This window comes from Mesitornis unicolor, unplaced genomic scaffold (genome assembly GCF_000695765.1).
Source record: "Mesitornis unicolor isolate BGI_N332 unplaced genomic scaffold, ASM69576v1 scaffold11705, whole genome shotgun sequence".
In the NCBI taxonomy this organism is placed as follows: domain Eukaryota; kingdom Metazoa; phylum Chordata; class Aves; order Mesitornithiformes; family Mesitornithidae; genus Mesitornis; species Mesitornis unicolor.
The window spans coordinates 1-10,847 of NW_010183494.1; the positions used below are offsets into that span (position 1 = coordinate 1).

A 10,847-nucleotide genomic window follows, 5' to 3' on the forward strand; every position below is an offset into this window, starting at 1 on the left:
TATATATATAGTCCTCTCAATCCAGAACATATTTTTTACCTCAGTTTTTTGTGCTAGATCCATTTACTAATGGTCACTGCAAATAAGGCTGTATTTTGTTTTCCTTGCAGGGAGCGCTTACTTCCAGTGTGCCGGATTAGTGATTTTCAAATTGCTGATGTTTTAAGCCCAAGTAAGCAAGTGCATTGTAATCCTTGTGTTTCCTGCGTTGGTGGGTATCACTTCATATCCAGGTGCTTTTTCTCACTTAGCATAACCAGATGGGCATCTAGTACAGAGAACTGTCTCTGGCTGCCAGCTGCTCTTCTGACTTGCTGTGGCCCTTAGAGAAGCTGGCTCTAATGAGTTGTCCTCCTTATTCCTTATGTAGGCTAATTCAGTTAAATAATGGGAGTTTTGAATGCTGTGAGTCTGCTGAGCTGCTGGTCTGGAGGGTGGACTGTGCCACACTTGAAGTAGTGTAAGAATAGATGGCAGTGAAAATTATCCTGGCAATTCTGGAATGCTATAGGATTTCTTAGGCTGATGCCTATGTAGGGAGTGATTGAATTTTTGCTACACCCTCTTCAATACCCAGCTGTGGTGATTCTCGTATAACACAAACAACTTAAAAGGTTATTCTGAAGAACTCTTTCACTTCTGGCTTTGTCATGTTGAAGACATTGAAGGCCTTTGTAATCATCTTTCACAAAGTTTGCTTGGAATAGAGCCAGAATGTCCCAGCAGTTCAATCTGCTGCCTTCAGTTAGCTTCAGTGAGGCTCTGTCTTCAGAGTTGTTGTTGAAGATTGACACTCTTCCTCCCTGACCTCTGTTTTAATGAGAGGCTGCATTTTAATAGTCTTTCTCCTAGGTGCCATTTGCATTTGTTAAATTGCTAAGACACTCTAAGTTCATAGCTTGATGCTAGTTTTTGTGTAGTTGTGAAATCCTTGCAAGGTAAGCAGGGGAAAAACTCATTTGGATTCTGTTGCTTTGTAATTTCTGCCTCTCCTCTGAATTATGGTTTGCCTTTTTCTAAGCAATTGTAATGCTTGTGGAAACCATAGCAGTGATGGCTTGAAATTCCTGTTTCAGAACCAAAGAGGACAACTCGCTTCTTGAGTGGCCTTATCAACTTTGTGAATTTCAGAGAATTCCGACGTGAGGTCTACTTGGACTTACAACTGAACTACGTAAGATTGGGTGCCATGTTACTCCAGATAATATTAGTTACACTTAATTAGGTATCCTGGAACTGGGAGCATAAAGGTTGTGATTTTAACTGGATGTTTAAATAACACATTGGAACCTTAAATGTAGCCAAGTAATCACAGAATCACAGAACGTTAGGGATTGGAAGGGACCTCAAAAGCTCATCCAGTCCAATCCCCCTGCCGGAGCAGGAACACCCAGATGAGGTTGCACAGGAAGGCGTCCAGGCGGGTTTTGAATGTCTGCAGAGAAGGAGACTCCACAGCCTCTCTGGGCAGCCTGGTCCAGTGCTCTGTCACCCTCACTGAGAAGAAGTTTCTTCTCCAATTTAAGTGGAACCTCCTGTGTTCCAGTTTGTGTCCGTCACCCCTTGTCTTATCATTGTTTGTCACCGAGAAGAGCCTGGCTCCATCCTCGTGACACTCACCCTTTAAATATTTATAACCATGAATGAGGTCTCCCCTCAGTCTCCTCTTCTGCAAACTAAAGATAATGCAGGAAGGTACTGGTTTAATGTTACGTAAAACTTGTACAGCTGTTACATTTTATAGCCATACACAGCTACTGTAAATGGCTTAAAAACCTTTGCAAAGCCCTTCAGGAAACATCTCAGTACAGAAGAGTAGATGAACTTGTCAATATCATAAAGGTTTCTGCATGACTATGACCAGGCTATTACCTGGGCTATTATCTGATGGTTTTTTTTCCGGTAACTTATTTGATAGTTTAGCCTGGTAAACAAAGTTTTGACACTTCTCATCATTTTGAGAAAAGACAGCTGTAACAGTCTGTGGGCTGAAGCTAGAATTGCAGGTAGCTTTTCTTCTGAATATCTTGGTAGTTCAGAGATGGTGCATTTCATGTGAAATAATGAGCAGTGCTCTAATACAAGCCCTCAAAAATAAATCTGAATATTTAATTTGCAGAAATTGGCTATGGAGAAACAACAACAACTGGAGACTGCAAATCAGGAGGCGGCAATAAAGCTGGAGAAACTCAAGTGAGTTATGAAGAGTAAGCACTGTGAGATGCGCTACTTGACTTTGCTGTTCCGTGCACAGGATTTGGAAGGACTGGAGCAACGGGCTAAGGCCAACTGTATGAGGTTCAACAAGGCCACGTGCTACTGAGTCCTGTACTTACTTGGGTCACAACAACCCCAGGCACTGCTATAGGCCTGGGGAAGAGTGGCTGGAAAGCGGAAAAGGACCTGGGGGTGCTGGTTGACAGCTGACTGACTGTAAGCCAGCAGTGTGCCCAGGTGGCCAAGGAGGCCAACAGCATCCTGGCCTGTATCAGAAATAGTGTGGGCAGCAGGACCAGGGAAGTGATAGTCCCCTTGTATCAGCACTTGTAAGGCTGTACCTCCAATATTGTGTTCAGTTTTGAGCCTCTCACTACAAGAAAGACGTTGAGGTGCTGGAGTGAGTCCAGAGAAGGGCAATGAAGCTAGGGAAGGGTCTAGAGCATGAGACTCATGAGGAGCAGCTGAGGGTCCTAGGGTTATTTAGTCTGGAGAAAAGGAGGCTTGGGGAAGACCTTATCGCTCTCTACAGCTACCTAAAAGTTGTAGCCAGGTGGGGCTTGGTCTCTTCTGCCAAGTAACAAGCAATAGGACAAGAAGAAATGGCCTCAAGTTGTGCCAGGGGAGGCCTAGATTGGATTTTATTACAATTGTTTTCACTGAAGGGGTTGTCAAGCATTGGAACAGGCTGCCTAGGGAAGTGCTGGAGTTGCCATCCCTGGATGTAATTAAATGATGAGCAGATGTGGTGTTTAGGGATGTGGTTTAGTGGTGGGGTTGGCAGGTTAATGGCTTACTTGATGGCGAAGGATCTCTTTCAACCTAAATGGTTCTATATAGGGTGCCTAAACAGGAACTGAATAGTTGAACTGTGTGATGTGACAGAATTGTTTGATAGCTACTGTAGGAACTTTTGACTAGACTTGACTTCTCCTTTGGCCTTTGTCTGACTGGTGCTGGTTAGCCTCCCTGGAAATAAGCCAGAAGATGTAGATACGTTGCTGTTGAGTTGTGCGCAGGCACAGAAGTAGCCTTTCTGGCCTTGGGCTAGAAGAGTTGCTGGCGGAAAATAGAAATGTGACTTTGGGAGATTATGGTTGTTTTGAGAGGATACTGTACTTTGTGTGCTGGTGACTATGTCTTCAATAGCTGTAGGAAGTACATCTATAACATGATAGATGGGTAAAGTTGTCTTCCTTAGTTATTTGACGTGTTTGCCCCATTTGCCCTGTGTTTTCAGGCCATTTAGTCCTCCTGCATGTATCTTTGCACCATTAAGTGTTTTGGTTTTGCTTGTGGATAAGAGGATGAAGGGATGGCTGGTTTCCAGGATAGTTTTGAAAGCTAAGGTTTATTTTTTCTGTAATAGCTGTTCTTTGTATGTGCTAGACAGGAGGCTTTCTAGGTAGCTATAGGCTTACCCTAACGCAAGCTGTTTTTCTGACAGGTAATACTGGGCAAATTTAGTAGATGAAAATCGTCACAAAAATTGGTAGAAGTGTTGTTCTTTTGTGCTCTGGTTAAAATTATCTTCAAGCTTAGTCCTTTGTTATGCTTGTACCACTTCTTGCCAAAATAGCTATTTAGCTTATGCTCCAACTACAAAATCTTACAAGCAAAGGAAAATAAGACGTATTGAGACTGCTTAGCCCTGGTTACTAAAGCTACTGGTTGTAAACTCTTTGGAGAGAGTGGTTGTTTGATCTGCTGTACCGTGACACGACTGTAATGATGCTAAAACTGCTCAATATTTATTGTTTGCTTAGCACCATTCCAGCTGAACATCAAGCAGAGGTCGAGCAACTGACAGACAACATTCGAGAACTGGAGCAACTGCTCAGGCAAGACTATCATCGGAAACAAGTATGATCTTCTGTCTATCTATCTATCTGAAATGTTGCTATGGCTTCTGATTATGGATATTCCTTATTTCTGTTGATTTTGTTCCCCTCCCTCTACTTCTACAAAGGATTAAGGGGACTTTTCTGATTTAAAACCAAGTTTATTGCAACACTGTGTCTTGTCTAACTCCTAACTCCTCATTTCAATATAAGGAATGTGGAATGTACTTGAAATCAGACTTGGGGAATATGAAAGTGTATTTGACTGCTTTTGAAATGGATTACCCCCGTGGCTTGGGAGATACCTGTGTTATTGTTCAGAAGTGTGATGTATATGATTCCCTGATGAATTTTTGCTTTCCTTTTCACCTGAATTTGAAGAATTGGAACTGGAGGTGAGACATGGCAGGAAATGAGGCCTAAGAAGGGTCACCAAGGGGATGCCTGGCAAAGAGAGTAGGGTTGATCAAAGGGATAACTTTCCAGCAATGGCAACTTGTCTCTAGGGTCTCTTAGGCAACCTTTTCAGCTGTTTGGGACTTTTAAAATTTATATTCAAAACACCTCTGTGGGTTTTTTTGTTAAGTCATCTTTCGCCTATTAATGCTATTAAATGTGTTATTGACTTTCATGTTATTGGGGACCGTGTATTAGTTTTTTCTCAATAACTGTGCCTCTGGTGAATAAAGTTGTGTGTATATAATGCTACCAGTGTCATTAAGAATAGAGGTAGTCTGTCTCTTATCCCTGTTCTTAGTTACCTACTGCTGGCTGGTGCTCCCTGATGTTCCTAGTAGCTTTTGCAGGAAGGCTTTCCTTCCCCATCTTTTAAATCTTACAGACAGCAACGTTTCCTGTTAGTTATGGTAAATGAGATTTCTCTTATGGACAGATCTATGTTAGTAGGGTAAAGGAGGTAGCAGTTGTAGAGATGCTTATTTGAAGTTTGTTGCTTTTTTTTTTTAGACAGCTCTGCAAGAAGTGATTTCGCAAAAGAAGTCAGATATTGCAGAGAGTACCCGAAAACTGGTAAGTACACCTCTGTGTAGGTGTAGGCTGTAGCTTGCATCTCGAATTGATAGATTGATTATCTACTACTATTGATCATCGACTAATAGATCGTCTCCAGAATCAAATTAGTCTTGGAGCTGGGTAATGTTCAGGTGCTGATTATTAGCTTTTTATAAAACCGATTTGGTTCATTCTCTCCCTCACTCCCTGTGGAAGCTTTACTGCAGTATCTTGTTTTGTTGTTAATTTTAATGCACACCTCTGTAATGTAAAGCTCTGTGTTTAGGAAGCTGATGTGTTAAAGGGCAAGGCAGCTGGACTTCTGAGAAACTATAGGCTCACCTTAGGTGCATAGAATGGCTATTGAGGCAGTCACTAACCTGGTGGGGACAAACCAGGAGGTTTTTGAGAGGTTGCACAGGAAGCTTATAGCTCCTCCACCAGGTTGATAGAGCTGGCTCTGAAACTGCAGTTGCTGCCTGGGTTGCCCTAGGTGAGGGGCTCTGATTTTTGTGGAGCACTAGTTAGATGCTGTATTTGTGACTTAGTGTGTATGTTGTACACGTGTTCAGGGAGCAAAATGGATTGTAAACTGCTTTGGTTTGGAATGTTAATGCTGTTGAGAAGAATTTATTTTTAAAGCAAACTTTAATGGCTTACAACAGAGAAAAGAATCCGTGTAGTCATAAGATCCTAGCAAACAATGCCTCGCAATTCCTCTTTGTTCCCCTAATTGCTAATATTGACAGTGTGTTTGTCTTATTAACTAGAATGAACTCAAAGTGACAGTGGCTACTTCAAAAGAAGAGCAAGAGCAGCTGAAATCAAAAATTGTAGAGAATCCAGAGGAACTGAAAAATTACAACGAACTGATGAAAGAGACTATCAAGAAATTAAAGAAATCCAAGGTGATGTTTTCCTCTACTCACAAAAGGAGGTATTCTGTGAGAAGAAGTGCGTTTTACTGAACTGTCATCATCTAGAGCTGTGTATTGAATGACTTACACTTCTGGTCAAAAATCAACAGAACAGTGGTTAGCATGAAATGAAATCACAACTTCAGAGAAAACTGGGTTGTGGTTGTGGGGGTAGATTTTCTTCTTGTTTGTTTTTTTGTTTGTTTGTGTTGGTGTCTTTCTAGTGGTGGTTTTTCTGGGTTTTTTTGTTTGTTTGGGGGGTTTTGTTTTGTTTTGTTTTTTTAAAGCAGGATTGCAGTCACTGCTGCTTTGTCCTCGATGAGCCAAGTGTTTATTTGTGAAACTAGGTGTAGAGCTATTGAATCTATTCTATACCTGTCTCACTGTTTGCTCTCAAGAGATGACAATATTTTGGCAGATCACAAATGTCCTTGGATGTAAAACACATGCTTCCTAGTGTCTGTTATGAGTCACTTTTTCTGGAACTGATGGCTGTTTAAATGCTGAACACTGAGCTCCTTTCCTAGCTTTTTCTGTTCTTTTTTCTTTATAATAATGTCCAGTCTTTCAGTATTCGTAGTTCACAATCCCTCATAAATCACTGAAGCTTGCATAACTTTGTCTCCCTAGGTATTTTTGTTCCAAGGATGTAACCTTTATTGCTGTAATTCCAGACCCCTGTTTTTATGATGCTTTATGTGACTCCTATTTTAACAGCATAGAATTTCTTCACTGTATAGCTTTTGTCCTGAAAGCTCTTATAACAAGCTAGCTAGTTCAGTGTAAAACACTTGCATGTCACTTTTCTTGTGCTTTCCAAATAAATACTTCTTTTTTTACAAACTGAAATCTTATTTCAGTAACTACTACACATTAATTGCAGTGTATGTGAAACAGTAAAGGAATGAGTACAAAAGTCAATGTGCATTAATGCTAGATGAAATAACTGCTGGACTCCAAAGCTTTTTTTATTAATAGTCTTTTCTTTTTAAAGCAAGAAGTTATTGAGAAATACGAAGGTTATAGAGACCTAAGTGAGTTTCTGACGTCATGCCAAACGGAGCTGCAGTTATACCAAAAGAAAATGGAAATACAGGGAGCGGATGTGGAGGAACTGGCTTGTGTATTATCAAAGGTTTGTATCATTCAAGTTATATCTCATCAGGGAGACCTTAATATCTAAGCAAGATAGGTGATCATCGGTAAACATCCGTATTTTGAAAGTTATCTGTCCCAAAAGAAAATAATTTGGATAACTTCAAAGTCTCATTCTTAAAAACATCACTAAAACAGAGCTGCTGCTTTGCTGCGTGCCACTAGTTAATGTACTGTTGACCACTCTTAATAGTCAAAGCCTTTGTTGCTATAGAAACCTGACCTGAAATAGTTTGTACTGTCTTGGGGTTTTTGGTAGGAAATGATGGAAGAAGAAAAGTGAGATCCAGTTTCTTCTGTCTAGAGAGCAGAAGCTAAGAGCGAAAAATTACTACTTCAAGAAGAGTTGTGTATTAAGTGCCTTTAACTTGATTAATATTATTAAGCCGGCCTTCCCCTGATGGAATGTTTGTCACAATACAGCACCCTGCTATTTGCTATTCAGTTTTGGGAGAATGCAATTGTTAGGAGTGTTTGCAAAACGCTATGCAGTCCTTTGGGCTATTTGTACAGTGTATGTTCAGATTACCCGTGGCTGAGAGCTATAGCAGAACTCATAGTAACTCCTGAAAAATCATTCTAAGTGATGGGATCCTGTCCATTTGGTTCAGATAAAGACCAAGGAATTGGGATTTAACTGGGAGAATTAGCAATTACATATTCAAAAAGCAGGAAGCTAGTTCAGATCTTAATAAACTAACAGGATATATTTCGTTTTCTTTTCCCCCTATTTAACTTGTTTCAATACTTACGTACTCTAGGTCAGAAATCTGGAGGACCAGCTTGAGAGTGCTCGGAGCGAGCTGAAAACAGGGAAGACAGATGAAATGTCCTTGAAGAGACTGGTCACAGCAAAACATGAGAAGTTGTCTACAGCTGAAATAAGGATAAAAAAGAAGCTTGAAGATTTTGAGCAAAATAAGCACAGTGCATTTGAGTATGGATGAGTTGACACTTCAGCCTGATGCTGCTTTATGTCTTCGTTATGCGCTCCCAAAGTTTGTCTCTGATACTAACACGTAGCTTAGCAGTAAGAAGAAAATGAGCGATGTGGGATAGCTTTGTATGGAGACCAGTAATGCTGCAGGCAGGGACTTGGGGTCTCAAATCAATAATTGCAATGTGACTTGACAGCAATTCTTTTATTGGAGCACTAATTTAATTTATAATGCTTATTCTTGATTCTTTTATCTTCTTAAAGAGAATGTCACATTGGGATAATTTTCCAACTTATCAGACTTCAACAAAGCCCCATTTGCCTTTCATGAATTTTTCATAATTTCCCTTGCCACTTTTGCTCATTATCAAAGATGTTCAAGACCCATGGGGAAATGGGGCTCGTATCTCAGAGGAGTATTATCCTGACATGATGCTTCTAAAACAAAAGGAAAAGTGTCATTTGATCAAAGCCTCTTAGCCCATCTTCCTTCCTCCCGTATGCTAAAGGCAAGTTGCAAGGCAGTGTTTACAGCACAGCAGTCACTTCTGTAACAGCAAACTGCAGCGTTGTAAGGTTGTGGCTCTGCTGTGAGATTAGAAGTGTTGAGCTGTTATAGAGAAAGCTTATTATATAACACTTTAAAATATGGATAGGGAAGGGAATATGGAAAATTATTGGGTGGATAGATTAACTATGATGGAAAAGAGCTTTTTCTACATAGTTGAGAGACTCAACTAAGATGCAGTCGTGATGAAAGGTTTGTGTGTTGTGTAGAATGGCAGCAAGATTCCCAAGCATTCTTTGCTCCTCATCTAGTGTATTGGACCAGCTAAAGCAGATTTAATTAAAAGCTATTTTTCATTCCAAATAAGGACTGAAAATAACATAATCTAATGCTCCTTTATGTTAAAAGTTGCTCCCAATTTATCTGATTTTAATGTATTGGATATTTCCCTTGATGGACAAAATTGGATGCTTAGATAAGCAAGAAGGGAAGGGAGGTAACCTTGGTTTGAAAACGAGAGTGTTTGGTGAATAAGAGAATGTATCCTGACTCTTCCCTTGAGGTAGGGAGATGCAAGTAGACTCTTGCTAAGTATGGATGATTTCAGCCTTTCTTTAGAGAAAGCAGCTGCTACAGTTCCAACTGTAATTATTGTACAAATGCTTAGTATAAACTGGTGAGTGTTTTCTGCGTTTGAAGTCAGAGTAGATCTGTTTCCACACTAACCATTGGCTGATTACATGGCAGCTCACAGCTGGAGCTGTCTGAATTTACCTGCAGGCTGAGGAAATACTATTTGGTCCTCGGGCTGCAATGACATGATGGACAGGAAGTTGCAGATAACATACATAGATACATGGGATTGGAGCTGTAACTTGGTGGGAGGAGATTTGAGGCTAAGGAAAATGTGTGACTTGGAATTGTGCTGAAACATCAAGTGCAGCTACGTTGCTTCTAACCTGGTCCAGTGGCTGGTGTCTAGGCAGGGTTCTCCACTGCCACCTGTACTGCAGTACTCAAAGGCAGGAAGATGCAATGTCCAGCTGTCTGCTGGGTTGGCTCCACTGAAGTCGCTTGAGTTGCCTTGATTGGTAGCAACTGAGCATCTTCAGTGTATTCCTCTAACTCCACTTTACATCTCACTTTTTGTGCCTGAGTTGTTCTAGTTTAAGAACTGGGCAAACTTCCAAGCAAGTACAGCACTGCTTCTAGAAACTGGTAATTTCATGCTCGTAAAATGCAAGCTTTGCTTGTGTTGGGGCTCTAGTTTAAGAACTGGGCAAATTTCCAAGCAAGTACAGCACTGCTTCTAGAAGCTGGTAATTTCATTCTCGTAAAATGCAAGCTTTGCTTGTGTTGGGGTTAAGTTTAGTCTGGAATTAGTCAAATGGCTCAGTACTAATTTTTTTTTCTTCCCACCTTTAGATATTGTAGCAGAATTTCTGAGAAGAGAGGTGCTGTGCATGATAAGGTGATGGCCATTCACAAGGAAATCCAACAAATGAGGTTCAAAATTCAGCAGCTGAATGACAATGCTGAAAAAGAAAAAATGAAAGCCAAGGTGAGTTGTTTTTTGTGAAGAAATCCTGTTTGATAGCCTCAAAACTGACGCTTTTAACTTGGGCTGTGTAGACAAAGGAACACGTATTGGCCCTAAAAACAAGTAGGCTGCACAGGTGATGGTTTGGGTGGATAGTGGGAGAGGGAGCGCTTCCTGCTTGTGCCACTGGGTTGCTAGGGCTCATGCTCCTCTCTGCAGGCTGTAGATGGCCCACAGCAGAAGTGGGCTTTGCAGACCTGAGAGGAAAGTCCGGAATGGTGCAATTGCCCAGTATTTTGGGAGGTGAAGTTAAACTTGTCTTCCCATCTGTGGCTGTAGTAGATAATATGCTGGTTCCATGATAGCCATCTTTGTATTTTGGTACTTCTAGCTATAAGCAGTCAGATTTATTTTTTTTCTTGTTTGGCCCCTGGGACCTGACTTGTAAATTCAACTACACTTTTGTGTTGTAGTGATGGGCAGTACTGTAATCCTCTCAAGTCTCCCTTCAATACAGGACAACTTGCCACATCACAAACCCTTTCTTCCTTGGGTTTCAGGATTTTTTTTTTGTCTTGTTTGGCCCCTGGGACCTGACTTGTAAATTCAACTACACTTTTGTGTTGTAGTGATGGGCAGTACTGTAATCCTCTCAAGTCTCCCTTCAATACAGGACAACTTGCCACATCACAAACCCTTTCTTCCTTGGGTTTCAGGAAGA

General features: G+C 40.9%; 1 protein-coding gene across 1 annotated transcript in view; it reads left to right on the plus strand.

Annotated features, from left to right (window-relative positions):
- Positions 1-110: 110 nt before the first annotated feature.
- NUF2 (NUF2, NDC80 kinetochore complex component) overlaps positions 111-10,847 on the plus strand; it is a gene marked incomplete at its 5' end in the record, with an annotated part of 11,332 nt that continues 595 nt past the window's right edge. Inside the window, 9 exons of the mRNA XM_010184159.1 lie at positions 111-172; positions 1,077-1,174; positions 2,120-2,193; positions 3,984-4,080; positions 5,025-5,087; positions 5,840-5,977; positions 6,981-7,121; positions 7,903-8,078; positions 10,012-10,147. Of these exons, the coding sequence (XP_010182461.1) occupies positions 111-172; positions 1,077-1,174; positions 2,120-2,193; positions 3,984-4,080; positions 5,025-5,087; positions 5,840-5,977; positions 6,981-7,121; positions 7,903-8,078; positions 10,012-10,147 (985 nt within the window). The remainder of the gene's footprint in view (positions 173-1,076; positions 1,175-2,119; positions 2,194-3,983; positions 4,081-5,024; positions 5,088-5,839; positions 5,978-6,980; positions 7,122-7,902; positions 8,079-10,011; positions 10,148-10,847) is intronic.